This window comes from Accipiter gentilis, chromosome 8 (assembly GCF_929443795.1).
Source record: "Accipiter gentilis chromosome 8, bAccGen1.1, whole genome shotgun sequence".
NCBI lineage: Eukaryota > Metazoa > Chordata > Aves > Accipitriformes > Accipitridae > Astur > Astur gentilis.
This window is the reverse complement of record NC_064887.1, coordinates 39,375,136-39,394,088: the sequence shown is the minus strand read 5'-3', so window position 1 is coordinate 39,394,088 and position 18,953 is coordinate 39,375,136. Positions and strand designations below refer to the sequence as shown.

The window sequence follows — 18,953 nt, the reverse complement described above, 5'->3', positions numbered from 1 at the left end:
ACTTCTGCCATTAAGTGCTGATTTCACTTCTGAATAAGTCAGGTAAGTCATCATCAGCAACAACGGAGCTGGTGCCCGGTGCTTATGGGACTTCCCTCCTCCTGCAGTTCAGCAAAACAGGGTGGGGATGGTGGAACAGGCAAATGGCTCTGAAATCTTTGTGCTGACACAGCCTGACAACAGCGTACTGGGAAGCCCCTGCCCTGCCACACTGACGGCCGGACTTAGACACTTTCTGGATTTATACACTTTTGTTTGGTTCTGTAGCTCCTTAACTCCTTACTTACGCTGCGTTAGACTCCTTAACATAGGTACCCATCCATCTCCAAGGTACCAGCTTTATGTAAATGCTGTTAATTCAGCTGTATATAAACGCTACTCTACTTTAAAAACATTTACAAGCCCTGGGGCTGCTGTAAACACGGCGCTCCCAGCTCCAGGCTGTCTGATTGAGACTCATCCCTTTAACACTTAGCTGAGCAAATGATGAGGCTCTCCCACCACTCGTCTGCAAAGTTTCCCTAAAATACAGGTCTTGGGCCTCACTGCTCGCATTCAGCCCCTGCTCTAGGCAGGCTGCCCAGCTTTGCAGGGGTTTGCTTCCCAAAGCGGGTGCAGGCGGTGCCCCTGGCTGCAGGATTTGCCAGCTAGGCAGATGGGTTTTTTGGGAGGGAAGGATCAGGCCTCCTGCCTCCATCGATCTAGAAGCATCACAGACATGCAGGGAATGAATATTTTAGCTATAAACCAGTAGAGGTCACTCCGCCCCAGTAAATCCAGTGCTACTGGGGACGTTGGGACACCAGTAAGAGAGAAGGAGTGCTTACTGGGGGAAGGTGGGATGGGCAGCGGGGTGGCAGAAGCCCAGGGACGGGGACACTGGGCAGCTGGGTCACCCTCGTACCGGCAGCTCCTGTCCTTGCTGTGCCCCGTGTGGGACAGACACGCTCCGGCCGTCCCCTCGTGCTGGAGGTGTTTGGGGTTCCAGGGGCTCCTGGAACCCGTCCTCTGCTGGTTCCCACGGACTGCGGATGTCAACACTCCTCTCGGCAATTCCCAGCATCTGCCCTGGAACTGAAAGGCCATTTTTCATAAACGTGTTTTGTTTAAGGAGTAGCTCTTTGCAAGGGATTTTTTGACTGCTTTCCCATGCTTTATTTAGTCCCCCCCTCAAAAAAATGAAGAAACGTGATTTTTGTGCAAAAAGACGTCTTTTCAAAAACGAAAACCAAATAAAAGTGCCAGTGTGTGGCAATTTGGCGAGGCCATGGGCTACTACATCTGCATTGCTGCCACAGCTCCAGCTGGTCCCTGCGTGCTCCCATGCCGGACACAGTGGCTCCCTGCAGTCCCAGCTCCGCTCCCTCCATCTCCAAATGGGATGATAACCCTTCCCCATGTCTCCATGAGCCATGCCATGTTTCTGGCTGTTCCTGGCTCTCGATAGCAGCCAGGTTTTATCCTGCAATATATAAACTCTGTGGGTGGGAACCGTGAAGGAGGATGTGTGCTGCCTCCTGGGAATGATGGAGCGGCAGTGGCTGGGGAGCCGGTGGGGTGAGACCCTGGGATTTACTGACTCTGCTGGTACAAGGATCCCTTTTCATTATTTTGCTCTGCTCCACAGCTCCCGGATAGTTCAACTGCTGCTGCCGAGGGACACAACTGCTCTGGATTTGTACAGGGAGTGGGGGAGCAGGTACCCAGGTGAGATTGTCAGGGGAAGCGGAAGGGGGAAATGAAGATAAGATGTGCACCCTTGATACCCAGTGATACCTTAGAACCGTCTGCATCCTGACGGAGAGGAGTCCTTGCACATGAGTCCTTGTATCCAGGGCCTGCTTTTCCTCGTAGGACCGGGTACTGTTTGAAAACAAATCCACGTACCCCTGCCCCAAAATGTGTCCCCAGTACTGCCAGGTGCAGTCACTGTCCTCACTGTGGTCGTGGTTGAACAGACATTTCCCAGATGAAGCTCCTTCCCAGATCTCGAGATCATTCCCAGTGTTTGCCTAGCTTTAAGTGACCCAATAATACCTTAAAACAACTAAAACCTAGCCTTATGTCCAAATCCTGCACTGGATCGGGGCTTCTGGTACAGCTTGGTCCTGAGTCTACTGAAGAAATGAAAGGCTTTTCTGTGACTTTGAGGGCTTTGCTTCCAGACCCAGATTTTGCTAAAATTTGGAATCACAGTCACTATTTCCAACTTTTTTTTTTTTTTTTTTTACGTTGTAAAACAGACTTTATTTTTTCTCCCTGTAAATTTTGTGCAATATACATCTATATACCTATAGAATACACCTCAATAAAAAGTTTTTTGTCCATACATTATATTACTTTTTATTTAATGTCATGAAAAATTCAGACAATGCTTTTGTCCTTAAATAAACATTTCTCCCTCCCCCACCCTCCCTTCCTAGCTGACTGGTCCGAAAGAGGAAATTTTATTTAATTATTTTCTTTTCTTTAAAAAAATAGAAATTACAATCTTACAAGACAGAACATTCAATGAGAACAGAAGCATGTTCCTAAATCTAAAAAGTAAAACATTTCCATAAAACCTGTTGGTATCTACAGGTAGGTGTGTGTGGAGGGTGGTAAATGGAAAAAAATGTTTTCCATTTCTTCCTTTCATTCATATAGATAAAAAATAACATAAAACCAACTGAAACTTTATATATTTTTCTCTTTTGCACCAACATTCACAAGAATATATATTATATATATATATTTTATCCATTTTTATACACAGTGTGAGGGTTCTGGAGGTGGAAATGCACACTCAGCTAAACTGCCAGAGCAAACAAACAAACACAAAATTAATCTTCGTCTGGAAAAGAGCAATCCCTCGCATCTGAGGTTGCCCAGCTCAAGGGAACTGCTGCCGAGGTCTGTCTGAAAATAAAGCGGCAAAACGTCTTGTGGTCAGTGGGATGGAAACGTTTCTGAGATGCCGAGGACCGAGCATTGAAGCAAGCTGGGGGTCTCAGGGCTCTCGTGTGTCATCTCTGCTGGCCACACGCAGCTCCGGTGCAGGGGAGAGTGGAAATCTCCCTTTTTCAGGCATTTCTACCCAGGCTTTTTCATTTGCCCTTTTTCTACAAGCTCGATGCCTGGCTCTGCCGAGCCACTGCTCTTGGTGGCGCAGAGGGAGCGCAAGGGACCTTGGCACTGCCACCACTGCCCTGTGTATTCGGGCGAGCTGAAAGCAGAGGCTGCAGCCAGCAGAGGTGCTGTGGGGGGGTCCGGCGAGCCCTTGCCATCCCTTTCAATGCGTGCTGCCCGACCCAGGCAAGAAATCATTTAATCGACATTTAATCATTTACCCCCTCCCAAGAAATCATTTAATCAACAAGTCGGTTCCTTAGAGAGAACTTGAAAGTGCAGGTTCCCGCAGTTTGGCAGGTTGAGTTACACGTGTTTAATACTTCCAGTCTTCCCTAGATTCCCACAGGGGCTTTTATTGCTTAGAATCCAAAATCTCTCCCATGAGATGGACGCTGTGTCATAAGCCAGAAAAACGCAACCGGTGGCGAGGGCTCAGTCTTTTCTCAATTTAAGGTGCTTTCTTGGTTTCTTTGCCGGATGAAATGAAAACAGTGACATTGACCATTGGTGCACATTGGCTGACGAATACTGAGGACGTAAAGAAGGGTGTGTGCTTTTTTTTTTTTCCCCCTCAAACATTTCAAAACACCCGCGGCTGTCTCCTCTGAGAAAGGGAGTGCTGCTGTCCTGCAGAAATGGAGGGCGAGAGCCCCCTCCGTGAAGCACATTCATTTTTTCATGTGCTTTTCCCTGCAGGGAGGAGCTGGGAAGCGAACGGTGCTGTCGGAAATGATTCTTCAAAAAAAGGCACAACCCTCTAGACGAAAAAGGCAGTACTAACTTCTCACTTCTCACAAGCTTTAGGATCTGAGAGGGCAGGAAACAAGCATGGCGCATCCCCGCCCCGGCAAACACTGCACTGGAGAACGACGCATTGGCACTCAAGATCGCGTGGGGCCGCTGGGAGGGTCAGCAGCCTTCACCAGAGACCTGGGCTGTAACGCCATCGGGGAGAGAAACAAAGCTGACGAACGCCAATGTGCTTCGAGAAGCAGTTCAGACAGCGGTTAGCAAAACCAGAAAGCGCATGGCTGTATGTGGCGGATGGCAGCTGCCAGGGAATAGCATGGTCCCAAGTTTTTCTCCGCCTTATACCAAAGCAGAAATCCCATCAGCTTCCTGGCGAGTCTTCCCCGGTCAACGTTGGTCCATGGTCTTCCCTAGGAGGTCTTTTAACCAAAAGCATGAATATCCCCTACCATCACTAAGAAAGCTGCTCGTTTACTTTAAAGGGTGCAATTATGGAATTGAAGGTCTTCGGCTTACACTTGGGGATGATCTGAGCTGCCAGAGGATGGGGTTGGATGCACGAGAAATCAACATGAAGCGGGAAGGGGCTTGGGATTTTAGCCCTTTGTCAGCAGAAACTGGGGCTGCCTCGGAGCAGGTTTTTCCCTTGTAGCTTTTGGCATTCGCTGCACGAGGAGCAGGAATAGGGATGGAAAAACCATCTGCAGAGCCTGGCCAGAGAGCCCCTCAAGCAGCCCTGCTGGCTGCAGGCTATCACAGCATCACCCCACAAATCCATCCCTTCTTCACCTTTTGAGCCTCCCAAGCTTGGAGCAGCAGGTCCCGACCACACCATGACTTCCCAGGGAAGGAATAAGGACCTTTCACTTCCCATTGACCCCAGTGGGCAGCTTCTCTCCCTAAAAAGCTCCCAGGTCCTGCTAAATAGAGAACAAACCCCAAGATAACAGTTCTAAAGAGCTCCTTGGGGGGGAAAAGCCTGGGTCCAACTCGACTTGCAACAGCAGTCACGGCCGTGCTCCCGGTGGTCCCGGCATGGGAAGAGGGGACCCGGCAGTGGCACCAGCTGTGGGCTGGGTGGAGGAAAGGCCACAAAACCTCCTCTGGGTGCTGAGCCACAGGACAGTTTTAATGATCTCGATAAGAAAACTACACACAACAGCCAGCACCCAAAGAGCCACTGCCTGCGACGAAACGTGGGGACAGGCACCGAGCCCCGGCGCCTGCACCAACGCCTGCGGCTGCCTCTGGGCTGGAGCAGCTGGGAGCTGGGATTTGGCCACAGTCGCAAGGGCAAAGCCCCTCTTCAAAAAGCGCTCGGGATGTGGAAAGATGGCACGAGGTAGGCAGACCTGCCGAATCAGTTCTGAAAAGCCAGGCAGTCAGCCAGCTGGATGGGGAGTTGGCCAGGCATTTGGGAAAATGCTGCGACGGAGAGCACGGAGACCCTGCAAAGCTTTTCCCCTGATGCATTGGGCATCCTTCCCCTCAAACCAGCCTCCTCCATGGGGAAATCCTGTGCTGAATCCCCCTCCAGCCACAGCCAGGTCTTTCTCAGCCAAGCTCCTGAGGTCACCCCATGCCCTGCGGGCTCGCTGCACCCATGGGAGAAGAAATAAAGCAAAGGCGCTGCCTTTGCCCTCTCCTCACCTCCAGCCGGGAACCCAAAGCTGCCCCCACCGGCCTGGTTCACCCCTATCCAGCCAAGTCTGCCTTGCCCCTTCTTTATCCCATGCCTTGTGTTTGGGTAAAAAAAATAAAATAAAAATAATAATTAAAAAAAAAAAAAAAATCAGCAATGGAGTGCAGCCAGGACAGCAGGAAGGGCCGTGCCGCGAGTGTGGCGGCATGTGCGTGGCGTGCACTCCCCTGGGTCCGTGCACTGTGGGAGGAGTTGGTCCCTTACCACTGCCAGGAGCATCTCCTCTCCCGAGCAGAAGTTTCACATTCATTTCACTGGTATGGCAAAGTCCGTTTGCTTTTTCCTTCAAGGTGCTTTACATTCAAGAGCTATTGCAATCCACAGCGAGGAAACGGGGCCAGGGATATACCCCAGCCCGCCGGGTTCTCTTGAGTTTGATTATTTGATTTAAATAAACTGCCCCAAACTTCTGAAGTTTAGTTCGTCTCCAAATTTTGGGGAACTCAAAGGAGGCTGGTGGCTCCCAGCCTTAGCTCTCCCGTGGGTCGCTGTACTGAAGCTCCGAGTTAAAGACCTCCTTATAGAGGGGTGGGAAGTTCATGGCAGTCTCCGGGTGCAGGAGACGGAAAAATTCCAGCTTGTCCAAGTGCAGGTTGCAAATGGTCTTCATCAAGGGCAGCTTGGAAACCATCTGCAGGGAAAGAAGGAGCTGGTGACCACTGGGTTCCCTGCTAGCATCTCTCACGCTGCTGTTCCCCCTTCCTTGGGGACAAGCGGGTGCTTTTGGGGACCACTGGCTCTGCCTGGCACCAGGGGCACCAGCGTACACCCCCCACCTTTGGGCAGCCTGGCAGCAGCATGGCCTTGCCTCCAAACCCACATCTTTGCGCAGGAAAACCAGCACCTGGGAGGGTGTGAGGAGCCCCCCAGTGCCCCCCCGTCCCCATCCCAGCTTTGTCCTGCCCAAAGTGTTCCTGAAACAGCTCCTTTTGCCCCAAACCCCCACTGCCTGATGCACTGCTGGGCTCAGCGGCACGGGGCTGCCTCCGCCTGCACCGCAACAGAGATGCACAGCCCTTGGAAAGAGAAATCCTCCTCCTCCTTCAGCAGGTCCCAGGGCTCACCACCCAAAAAATGCTACGCGTGGCTAGTGAGCTCTGACACAGCTACACCCACCAGTTCAGCCATCTCCCCATGGCACGCGTGCCATGCCCCGGCCAGGCTCCCCATGCCGCACGCAGGCAGCTCCTTTACCTTCGAGAGCTTGTCCTCGGCGGAGTGTTTCTTCTGTATCTCGTGCTGCAGGGCCACGTAGATCTTGTCCTGGAGCTTCTGCACCTTTTTGGACTCCGTCAGCCACGGGCGATCTACAGGAGACGGCCGAGTCAGTGCGGTGGCTTCTTGCGCTTTTAACCCTTCCTGCTCCACAGGATGCTTTTGGGGACGGTGACATGGCCATGCAGCCCCTATCTGCATCCCCCCCATCCCACTGTGGGCAATGTGGCTCCTCCTCCCACTGAGGAGTTCTGGCAGATGCATTTTCAGATGCGTTTTGTCCCCCAACCTCCTTTCCCAGGAGTAACTTAAATCATCCACCAAGGAAGCAGCGCTGAGATTTACAGGTCAGTTCTCCCCAGCTTTGGCACAACACCCCCCTCCTCAGTCAGCCCTAGCTGTGGTGTCCCCCCCACAGCCCACCCATACCTGGGGAGAGCAGGACGGCAGCGGTGAAGAGGGCAAGCTCCTCATCCGACAGCTGCAGGCGGCACAGGGTCCTCCCCAGCTCGAAGATGGCGCCGATGAGGTCGTCACAGCCTGATGGGGGGACAGCAGAGAAGAGGGGGACGTCACGGCTGCGCGCTGCTGCCTGGCGGCACCCCCAAACTCCCATCCACCGGCCAACCCCAGCGGCACCCGGGGCTTGGAAAGCTTTCAGCAGACAAGATGGGTGAATGGGGGGGTCTGCAGCAGAGGATGCCCAGCATCACTGGGCTTTGGGCTGGGGCAGAAAGCGGGTCCCAACTGTGGCGCACATCAACCCGATCCCAACGGATGTGGGAACAAACACGGGGGGGGGTCTCACCCCCTCCTGTCCCCTGGGGATTTAGCCCAGCTGCAGGGATGCTGCATTTCACCTGGCTGCAAACCCCAGTCCCGTCCGGGCGTTGAAAGGAGAGGAGAACCCTGAGAGAGGCACAGCGAAGCAGGTCTTACCAAGCGACTTGAACATCTGCACGCCGCCAAACTTCCCCTCAAAGAGGACGGTGTTGTTCAAGGGGTTGAACGCACGGATCATGCGGATCAGGAGCACCTCGAGGCAACCTGACATAGGCAGAGAGAGCGCAGACGAGGGCAGGGCAGGGCAGGGCAGGGCAGGGGGGGTTCCATCATCCCCGGACCAAATGTAAGAAAGACAAAAGCCCCCAATGCAAGTTTGAAGTCCAGATTGTTCATTCCCAAGAGTAGATTGGTTATTCCAATAAATCCAATTTGGGTTTGCGGGTTTGGTATTTTTAGGTTTCCAATTGCGACCACAATATTTCACCAAAGGCAAATATTATCCAGGCATTTGCAGCCACAGATCGATCGAGGTCATGGTGGAGCACCAAGAGGGGAGAGGGTGAAAACAAAATAAATAAAAAGAAAATGGAAGGAAGAAATGAAAGAACGAGTTAAACTCCAGCATGTTGGGCACAGCCAGCTCTGGCTTCAGGGTTCAGCACTCTGCCGGGAGGCTGGCACACATTCCCCCGTGCTGGGTGAGGCTTTCAGCTCCACAGCCCTGAAAGTTCACAAACTGGGAGGCTTTTCTGCCTTTTTTTGGCATTTTGGGGCTTTTGCACGTTCAGGTCCCTCGCCTGGGCACAGCCTCACCAGCCCAGGCAGACAGACAGGTGGGGGATGCAGGTGTGCGCTGCCGTTGTCCTCCTCTTCCCAGTCTCTTGCTGGGAGAAGAGGTCAATCCTTTCCTCTTCCCCCTTCCTCCTCCCCTTTGGGTTTGGCACCCCTTTTCCTGGGGGAATACCCCCTGGGCTCATTTCTATCCTGGTTTCTGGGTGACATTTGGTTGAGGGCGACCATGGAGAAAAGCCTCTGCTCAAGGAGGCCACTGCTCACATCGCTCTTTATATCATCACCTTTAAATATCACCTTCAACTCCTTCCAGCCCAGTACCTGCTCCCTGAGCACCGATGCCGAGCCCAGGGCCAACCGGGGTGGTGAGGGAGGGGACATCCCGAAAGGAAAGCACTAGCCAAAAGAAAAGATGGGATATGCCTTCGGCACCGCGGCTGCCGCTCATGAGAGGTGTTAGGGACGCAAGAGGGATGGTGGGGATGTGAGGGGGACGGCAGGGACACGAAGGGGGACGGCAGGGTGCCCTGCTCTTACCGGCTTTCAGGAGAATGATTTGGTCGTTCTGGCAGAGCTCCATGAAGCCGTCAATGCGCTTGGCAAACTCCACCACGTACTGGATGGCATTGGAGATCTGCAGCGAGCACTGCTGCCACATGGCCTCGCAGCTCTGCCGGCACAGCAGGGACGTCCCTTAGGGCTTGCTGCCACCCCATCACCCTGACTCCGCTGTCCCCCCCACACACTTCATTGCACGGGGCAGGGAAGGGACCCAGGTGCCATGCCATCCATGGAGGGGGTGGTGGCACTAGGACACACGGGACATGACCTGCCACAACAAACCCACCCCAATACTGGGCTTTTGCAGCTCCCAAAGCACTGAAAGACCCTCCTCGTCCTCCGCGCCTTCATCCCTGCCTTGGCGCAGCACTGGGGGATAGCGGTGGCCCTTGCCAAGGGCTGCCGCAGCTCTGGCTGTGGCGGGGAGCCGGGGGGGCCGCGGCAGCGGCACTCACCTTGCTCTGCAAGGCGCGGACCTCCTCGGGGGAGTAGAGGGTCCACGCCAGGCGCTTGAGCTCCTCCGTCGTGTACTGGCACGTCTCCAGGTGTGACTTCACCACATTCTGGGCTACCCGGTCTGCAAGGTAAGGGCAGTGGGCGGTGAGTCCCGGGGATGCTGCTGGACCCCCCGTCCCCACACCCCGATGCTGTCCTCTCCTGGGTGTCCTGGGGGGCTGCTGGGGCTGGAGGGGCAGAGGGGCTCATGCGTGGTGTCACAGGGATATGAGGACAGATGGGTGTCAGGGGCTGTCCCCAAGGCAGAGGGGGGAATGCTCTGCACAACCTCAGGTGCACTGCGCTCTGACAGTGCTCAGCCTGGAGGAGGGGATGGGTTTGGGGCTGGTCCAAGGGCTGGGGCTGGGTCGGTCCCTCACTGCGAGCATGCCTGGCACAGCATGGGCACCCAGGGCTGGATTCATTCTGCAAGGTGCCCAGGACTGCACCAAGCACCATCCCCGGGGCTGCACACCCCATGGCAATGCTCACCGATCTCGAGGACTGAGATATCGGCAGCCAGCTGGCCGCCCTCCAGCGCGCCGTGTGCGAACAGGGCTGGCTCCAGCATCAGCTCGTAGATGGACTCCTGCTTGATAAGCGTGGCATCAGCCACGTCCAGGCTGGACTGGTCAGGCGAGGGCTGCGCCGAGGCGAGCAGGTCGAGGTTGTAGTAGGTGCTGCTGCCATCAGGGGTGAGGGGGAATTCAAAGAGGAGCCCATCCGACAGCGTGGAGATGTCATCCAGGTCCGAGAGCCCGCTGCTGACGCTGGTGGTGTAGACGCGGCTCAGGGGCTCGGGCTCATCCTTGGTGCCGCCGCTTTGCTCCTGGCTCTGCTGGTGCTTCTGCACCTCGGCGTACAGGCTGTCCCGCTGCTTCTTCGACATGCGACCGAACTTCACCGCTGCCCGGGGAGGAGAGGGCGGCCGTGTCAGGGCAGCTTTGCCCCCCGAGAGCAAGAGCCACGAAGGGTCCTGGCACCCAGGGGATTGTGTGGTTTGGGGGTGTAGGAGCCCCATCAGATGCACCCCCCACCCCAGACCGACCCAGGGTCGAATGGAACAGAATCGATTTAAATTTTCCTACGGAGGATGCAAAAGCATTTCTCGCTTCCCAAAAACCTCCTTTCACCGGGCTGGCCCCACGGGGGAAGCAGCTTCAGCCCTGACAGCCCAACTGGCTCTGAGGAAGAGCAGACATGCCCCTGGTGACCCCAGGCACAACTCACCGTCGCGGGACATGCCCAGCGCCAGGCATTTCTGCAGGCGGCAGTGCTGGCAGCGGTTGCGGTTGGTGCGGTCGATCAGGCAGTTCCTCTGCCGGGAGCAGGAGTAGCTGGCATTGTTCTGCTGGCTCCTCCGAAAAAAACCCTGCGTGGGATGGGGAGGTGTTGGGAAAGTGCCCGGCGGGATGCCAGCCCCTGCGGCCGCCCGCCCGCTGGCACCCATCTCTGGGTGTCCCTGGGCTCACCTTGCAGCCTTCACAGGTGATAACGCCGTAGTGGATCCCCGAGGACTTGTCTCCGCAGATCTTGCACGGGATCACTTCAATTTGGGCTGCGGTGGAAGGGGAAAAGGGGGAAAACCACAGTGGTTAACGATGGCTGCCACTAAACCGAATGAGGGAGATGGCCCTCCCTCTGCAACAGCTGCAGCCCTGCTCGGCAGCTGGGGAAACTGAGGCACGAGATCCGGACCTGCTGGCAGCTCAGCCCTTCCCACAGACCCCGCAAGGACGCTTGCACCTCAGAGAGGCCCCCGAAAAGGCCCAGGCAGGACGTGGGGTACCCCCATCCGCTCCACCATCCTCTCCAGCACCAAGAGATGGGTAGAAAAGCCCTTTGAGCTACGAGAGTACAGCACATTTGTGCTCCAGCCTGCCCGGGACCCCGTTTTGGACTCATTCCCCTTATTTTTCAGCTGGTGCGTGCACGCTGGGAGGGCACCGCAGACAGGGACACCCTCAGCACGGGGACCATCCCTGTCCCTGCAGCCAAGGACCCCCTGCTGCCTGGGGTCTGACCCAGGCAGAGGGTCCGGGGGGCCCCTGACCCCCCCCCCCCCCGGCAGCTCCTTAGAAAACCCAGGACCAATATAGCCATTGCCAGCTCAAGGTCCCAGCCCCCTTCCCCCCACAAATCCGCTTCCCTCCCCGCTTCTGCTTCGCTGGCACTGAGCTGCTAATAGGCTTCGTCCTCCTCATTTTCCAGCTGCCCCAGATCTGGGCTGGCTCTGCCCGCCCCGTGTGCACCAGGGGGGGGACGTGGGGCACCTCCGGGACTCGTACGTGCCTCCCGGCATCTCTGCACCCTCTAATCCCCGCTCCAGCCCCCGCGCCCCCCGGCCGGGCTCAGCTTGGCATTGCTCTCGAGGGTGCTGGGCAGCCGCTGCCACGCCAAAATAACCCCTGCGGCCAGATTATGGTTATTTCAAATCTCCTGGGCCTGTGCAAATCTCCAGCTTCGGTAATTCCCTTCTGCCTCTCTTCTCCCCTGGGAGCAACTGGTTCTGGTGGAGGGACGTGTTTTGCGGATTGCTGCTGGCAGGGGCCACCTCTGTGGGTGACAGCCCCGGTGCTCGACCAGTGCCGCCTGCACCCCGGCACCCGGCGGTGCCCTGGGGTTCCTCGCCGCTTTTGGGGAGGCTGGGCTGGGTCAGCATGAGCCTCGCCATGCAGCGGGGCAGCCGGGATGCCATCGGTCCCCCTCTCCGGGGCAGATTTACTCCCAGCCATACGGGGGAAGGACTCACCCCAAGTCTGGGTGCAAGTGGAGGGATGGATCCCTCCTCCACCCGTTGACTCGCTGCTCGGCTCCTGCCCTAAATGCACCAGGTGATTTTGGGGTTTGCCCCCCTCTCCCCAGAGCTCCTGAGCTGGGCTTCTCCCAGGGCTGCGTCGTTGTCGTCATCCCCCAAACCCAAGGGGGTCACGCACCCCCCTGTCCCTCCCCAAAGCCTCTGCCTGTGCCTCTGCTGTACTTTTGGAGCTGGGACAGCAGAGCTGCCCACCTGGGGCCAGCGGGGAGCGGGCAGGGATGGCCAGAACATCCTCCCATTCAAGCCCCCCCCCCCCCCAGGAGCATCCCCGGGGGGGTCACCCCTTTGGCAGAGGACAGAGGCACCACCAGGGCGACCTGCCAGCACCCCCATCTCGCTTGCGGACTCTGACAACCAAGACACCCCCCGATTCCCCGGCTCCCACCGCTGCCTTCGCCCATGCCGCCAGAGCGGGGTGCAACCCGCAAACCGTGGGGACCCCACCGCGCCCCGACACCCTGCCCCACACCCTGTCCCTATCGCCCAGGGGGGAGCGCGGGGACAGGACGGAGGTGGTGGCACTGTGGGGGGTACAGGGAGGCGATGCCACCCCCAGCAGGAAGCGGCGTCGGTTCGTTATGCAATGTAATTGCAGCCGCCGGCAGCGCTGGGGTGATGCATCGCCGGCGTGCCGCGCCCTCACGCCCGCGGCCGATACTCCCAGCCCCCTGCAATTACCGGCACCGCACGCCCGGCAAAACAGCTGGGCTGAGCGTGGCCCTCGCACCCACCGAGCAAAACCCGAGGGTGCTGCTCCGCTCACCCCACGGGGGCCCCGAAAGCCGTTCGTCAGCTCCCAGTGACGGGGATGGCTTTGTGTGATGCCGATGGCCAAATCCTGCCCCTGCACCCCCAGGCCCAGGCAGAGGGGAGCCCCCTCCCCCCCCGAAACACCCCCCCCCCAGCCGGCATGGGCAGAGCTAAGGGTATGTGGGGACAATGCTCTCCTGGCTCCTCCGGAGCCAACCATCACCCCTGGATGCTGCGAAGGAGAAGCCCCAGCCGCTCACTGTGTGCCCGCAGCCTCTCGGGGCTCTAATTAGCATCCTGCTAATTACACGGCCGTGCCCACCGCCAGCACCTGACCTGCTCGTAAGACGTTCGCCCCAAATAACTGACGTGGAGATACAGCCGTAACCCCGGCGTGATGGCAATTACAGCCCAGAACAGTGTTTAATTGCTGCTCTGTTTGTAAGCCCTGGCTGAATCACCGTGCTGGCTCCCTCGGCGTCCCCTCGTGCCGCGGCCATGTCTCCCCGGGGACCCCCGGGACCAGACATGCCCCTGGGGCAAACCCAGCAGGACAGGGAGAGATGTGGGTGCTGGTGGGGTGGCTGCAGCAGCACCCCATATCCCCCAAATATCACTGCAATCAGGGCAAAACATCACAGCAGACTCCACACTCCGGGCATGAAACCTCTCCCCCTCACTGTGCCTCAGTTTCCCCACCAGAGCACTGGGCTCCCCCTCCTCCCACCATAACCCTGTCAGTATTGGCTACACTTTACAAAAGGGGGGGTTATTTAGGTGGAAGAAAACCCCTTCCCCCTGCCCGGGGTGGGGGGCAGGCAGTGAAACTCCTCCTTGGGGCTGGCGGGGCTAAAATAGGGGGCAGGGGGAAAAAAAAAAAAAAAAAAGGGTTAAAAAAAATAAATAATAATCTCCAGCCAGCAATTAAAATGTCCCGGTCGTGGTATTTGCTCTCCTCCCACTGTAAATATTTCTTGCCCAACTCCCGGCCCGCTGCCACCGGCCGGCCCTTATGTAAGCGGCACCGCGGCACTGTCCGGCCATGGGGCTCGGTGGTGCCGGTGGTGGTTGGCCCCTGGTGCGGTGACTGCGTGTGGCTCCGTGGCTGGAGCCATCCTGTCCCACTGACACACTTTCTGCCTGTGGCCCCACACGCTTGTGTAACGCCGTGGCCGTTAACCCTTCCCACAGCCGTACCGGGATGGAGCCGGGGCTGCACCCCGACCTCCCGCCGCTGGGGATGGGGCCTTTGGGGCATTTTGGGGTGATACCTCAAGCTGGCAACACCCGTTTGCCACCCCGAGCTGCAGCTCTCCGTGGGGGTCGCAGGTCCCAGGTCCCCCATCACCCCCCATGTGTGTCACCTCCAGCCCAGCACCGCTTGCCCCAAACTGGGCAGGCGGCTCCGGTGGTTTTGGCAGAGCCAGAGCCACCCTCCCTAGAGCAAGACTCGGCCTTCCTCCTGCGCCAGCACACCCTCCTCTCCATCACCTCCACCCTGAGGGCAGGGATCCCTCTTGCACCCCTGCAGGATCCGGCCACGGGGGTCTGGACCCTCCCTCTGCAGTATAGGGGCCATAGGTGGCCCCATCCTCCTCCTTCTCCCATCCCTCCCCTTGGCTGTATGATCTTACTGCTGGGGCGGGGGGGGTCACCCCAAAACCCTCAGCACCCCACTGAGTCCCGGGATGTGCCGTGACCCCGCTGCTGCCAGAGACTTCTTGGATCCAGCTGGCTCGATGGGGACTGTGCGTCCCTGAGGGGTGCATCCCTGCCCCAAAACCCGGCTGAGGAGCGATGACTCCTGGGGGGGGGTAGTGATATTTTGGGGGGCACCGTTAGGTCCCTGCAAAGCCCTTTGCGCAGACTCCCGCAGAGCGAGCCCGCACACCCTTTAACCCTTGGGGCTGGGATCAGGATATGGCCACCCCCTCCCCTGGGTGGGCCACAGGAGGCCATGGGAGCAAACTGACCCCCAGGCATGGGTGCCCCTTGCTGGGGGGAGGCACGGAGGGTTGAGCAGCCCAGCTCTGGGTGTTTCGGAGGTGAATCTGTGCCCCCGTGACTCTTTGCCCCAAATACCCCCTTGGCTGCCAGGGCGAGAGTCGGGGCAGGCGACTTCCCCGGTGCCCTGGCTCATTACCCAGCGAACCTGCTGGGAAAGTAGGTCTGTGCCCCATCCTGCTGCCGCGATCGATGCCGCAGGACAGGCACCTCCGGTAATTAGCAGCAGCCCCGCAGCCCTCCCTCACCTCCCCAGCCCCAGCCAGGGCACAGGGATGCTCTGATGTTCTGCCACCACCGTCCTGTCCCTTCCAGCTCAGCATTCCTCCGGCTCAGCACCCCTCCGGCTCAGCATCCAGAGCAGAGGGGAGGAAGATGGGTCCAGGCTGCACAGGGACATGCGGGGACACACAAGGACCTACGATGCCATCCCAATTCCCCATCCCTGCCCCAAAACCCGGCTCTGCTTCCTCATCCCCTGCAGCAACCTCCGACCCTGGGACCCGGTGCTGCTCCTGGCTGCACCCGTCTCTGGGAGCTGCAGTGCTTCCCCGCAGCAATTAGCCACCGTTGTATTTTGGGAAGGTGGCCCTGGGGTAGGGGTGGCGGAGGAGGAATAAATAAGTAAATAAAGGGAATGATCACCCCTTTACAACTGCCATTGGTTTTGCTTTTAAACAGGCTCTTGTGCTGCAGCACCCCAGGGTCCTCCAGCACCCTGACATTTTGGCTATCACCGCCGGCAAATCCCATCCCCATCCATGCACCCTGGGGGTAACCCCAAATAGGCTGGGGCTGTGTGAGGCTGGGATGGTTTGCGGCATGCGGCTGGCATGGCCCCGGCGTGATGTTCAAAGCACTGGCTCCAGGTCACAGGGGCACCGGCAACACCAGGGCTGGGATCATCTGGGCAACAGGGAAAATTTAAATTACACAACTCCAGTCCCGTGCCGGGCTGTGATGCTGGAGGTAGGAACCGGTTTCTTAATTGATTAGCAGAGATTTCCTGGAAACTTTGGGCCAGAACAGAGCTCAGCCACTCTCCCCCAGCCGCCCTCGCTCATGGCCACGCGACCGGTGGCTTCACACCCACCCCGATACCCGGCAAGGCGCCGTATTTTCCCTGTCCTGTGGTGCAGTGCGCGTCCTCGGCTTGGAAATCGCAGCAAGCGGTTCACCCACAAGCAGCATCGGGTGGGTGATGAGGCTCCCCTACAGCCACCCGGCTCCTGCCCCGGCTGCTCTGGTTCACCGTCTCCCGCACCGCGTGGCACCACTCCAAGGCCAGCCCCACCGGCGTGGGACACAGCCCTTTGCACTTTGGCTGGCGCAGGAGGGTGGCAAAGGTGCGGTGGCGGGGAGGGGGACCTGCCGCCGGCCCAGGGTGAGGAGAAACAGGGCTACGGTGGGAGAATCCCTCTGGTCCTACAGCTAAATCGGGGAGGGGTGGAGGGGGAGGAATTATCTCCACGGGGCTAAATAAAGGCAGTGAGAGCGGCTCTGCTCGCCGCATCCAATAAACCGGGCGCGATTTAGACATGAGCAGCTCTTTAAATAGCCGCTGCTGAGTTCAAAGTTAAACATGATGGGGAGGAGGGACAGGCAGGATGGGCAGGGGACGCTGCCAGCCCGGCCCACACCGGGTTGTGGGGTTACCTGCTGCCACCCATGGGGACAGGGACCAACGTGTCCCCATCACTGCACTCTCCCCCTCCAGGTGCTGCCACTCCCTGGGGTTATCAGGGTCAAGGATCCCAAATCCTGGCTGGATCCCTCAGGACCCCACGCTGTCAGTGGGCACCTTTCTCCTCCAACGTTATTTTCAGGAGGCGAAGGGCACGGCCATCCCCATCCCCATCCTACGGAACCCAGGACAGGCGCAGCCGTCGTGCGGGAGGACCGATGGGTGCCGGCCATCCTCGCCCATGCCAGCGTGAGCACGCTGGCTAAACGGGCAGAGAAGCTCCTCCTCCACCCTCTCTGATTTTTCCAATGACAGATCTAGGTCACTAGGACAAGTCGGAAAGGCTGCCGAGCCACCGCACGCTCCTCGCCACGCCGCTTGCAAAACAAGCGAGCGGGAGGGCTGGAAACCCTATAGGATTATACAAGGCAAAGCCTCTTGCCCGGCCCCGGCGCAGCCGCGGCGCGGGAAGGAGAGGAGCGAGGAACTGCTGTGGCCCCCGGGGAATGGGACAGAGCAGCGGCGGTTTTGGGGAAGAAAACAGAAATTGAATCGATTTGGCGTCGCCATGCGGCACTTGGGCTTTGGCGAGAGATGGGGACCCCGCGCCGGGCAGGACTGCGGGAAAAACGCCCGACAGGGGAAAATGATGTGATATCAGGGGGGTTTGGCCCTTAATTAGGGCCAACGCGCAGTAATTGGGGGGAAAAAAGGAAAAAAAAAGATTAAAAAAAAAAGGAAAAGTTCACCCAGCTGCTAATTAAGCCCAGTGCCGGCTGTGCAAGTGCTACGTAAGAGCCAGGCAGTGTTATTAATTAGGCAGGCGTTAATGCTTCCCTCCGTACTAATAAAGGTGAAATCCCGGGATGTCACGGGGCAGGAAAGGGATGCAGGGGGGCTCGCCTCGCCCTTGCCCAGCCCCACCATTACACAAGAGTGCGGCGGGTGGCACAGCCGCAGCATCGGCGGCCGCGCCGGGGAGGGAGGAAAAGCAATTTGAGGAGCTCAGAGATGTACATCCCCATACGTACACCCAAAAATACACCTAAATATTGCACCCCAAAATACACCTACATACACGCCCCCAAAAAACGCACCTAAAGACGTGCACAAGCAAGTCCTAGCGGGGGTGAAGGGCTCGCGCATGGCAGGCAATGATGGAAAATGGCTTTAAAGGGGGATAAAAATCCCACCCCAGGGTGTTAGGTCCCAGCCACGCTCCCAGCAGCTTGGTTGGGAACAGGCACGGGGAGAGCTGGATCCTCCACCACTGCGTCACCATCACCGGCCCCGGTGGATCATCCCGCCGGAGCCTTCCTCCCTCCATCCTCCTCCTCCCAACCGCCTGCTTCGCAAAGCGGAGGGGTGAGAAGTAGGAATGGCCTTTAATAACGGATAAAATCAGGCAGGCGCTGGCACGACTCACCCCCTTCCCTGGATAAGGGGCCCCGAAATTGTGGTTGGTCCCTCGCCTGGCCCCGCAGGAGCATCCCACCGGCTGCCCCCAAACCACCCCCAAAACTGCCGCGGGGAGAGGGAAAAGGGGGGAAAAAACCCCACAATAAATCCAGCCCTGGTGGGAGCAACATATTGAAGAGGAGATTAAGGGGTTTAGTGCGAGGAAAAGCTTAAGAGCGGGTCTAAGCCGGCGTCGGAAAGCGAAGCAAAATAAACAAGAATTTTATTCCTAATGAAGGGGGGAGCCAGACCGACCCCGGCGGGGCTGATGCGGGTCTCCCCCCGCGGGGCTGACGCCGGTCCTCCCGCGTCCCCCCGGTGGGGCTGATACCGGGTCCCCTCCGCCCCCCAAGCCCCCGGCGAGGCTGATGCCGGGTCCGTGTGTCGTCCCCCCCCCCCCGTGTCCCCCCACCGGCGACAACTTTTGCCGCTGCCTCCCCGCAACCGGGCGCTCCCCCCTCCAGACACCCCCCCCTCCCCCCCCTCCCCACGGACTCACCCCGCATCGTGGCCAGCGGCGCTCAGGACCGCACCGGGGAGCGCATGGGGAGGCGCGGGGGTCCCTGCGGCGGGGCGGGGAACGGTGGCACCGGGAGGCACCGGGAGGCACCGGGCGGCACCGGGAGGTACCGGGCGGCTCTGGCACCTGCCCCTCCGCGGCGCCGCTGACCCACTTCTGCCCGAGCATGCGGCCGTTCACATGACGAGCCCGCCCCGCCCCGCCTCCCCCCAAATCGGTTTCACTTCCAGCCCCACCTCCTGCCCTTCCTCCTCCTCCTCCTCCTCCTCCTCCTCCTCCTCCTCCTCCATCCCCGCCGCGCCGGTGC

The 18,953-nt window shown here is 58.5% G+C and overlaps 1 protein-coding gene across 1 annotated transcript; it reads right to left on the bottom strand.

Annotated features, from left to right (window-relative positions):
• Positions 1-6,028: 6,028 nt before the first annotated feature.
• Positions 6,029-18,836, bottom strand: LOC126041979 (nuclear receptor ROR-beta-like). The gene is made up of 10 exons (XM_049808437.1): positions 18,626-18,836; positions 10,885-10,970; positions 10,643-10,784; positions 9,905-10,318; positions 9,373-9,494; positions 8,894-9,026; positions 7,718-7,825; positions 7,208-7,318; positions 6,758-6,870; positions 6,029-6,194 (listed from the first exon to the last, which is right to left on the bottom strand). The coding sequence occupies exons 1-10, from the start codon at positions 18,630-18,632 to the stop codon at positions 6,033-6,035; spliced, it is 1,398 nt and encodes a 465-aa protein (XP_049664394.1). The 5' UTR covers positions 18,633-18,836; the 3' UTR covers positions 6,029-6,032.
• Positions 18,837-18,953: the final 117 nt, after the last annotated feature.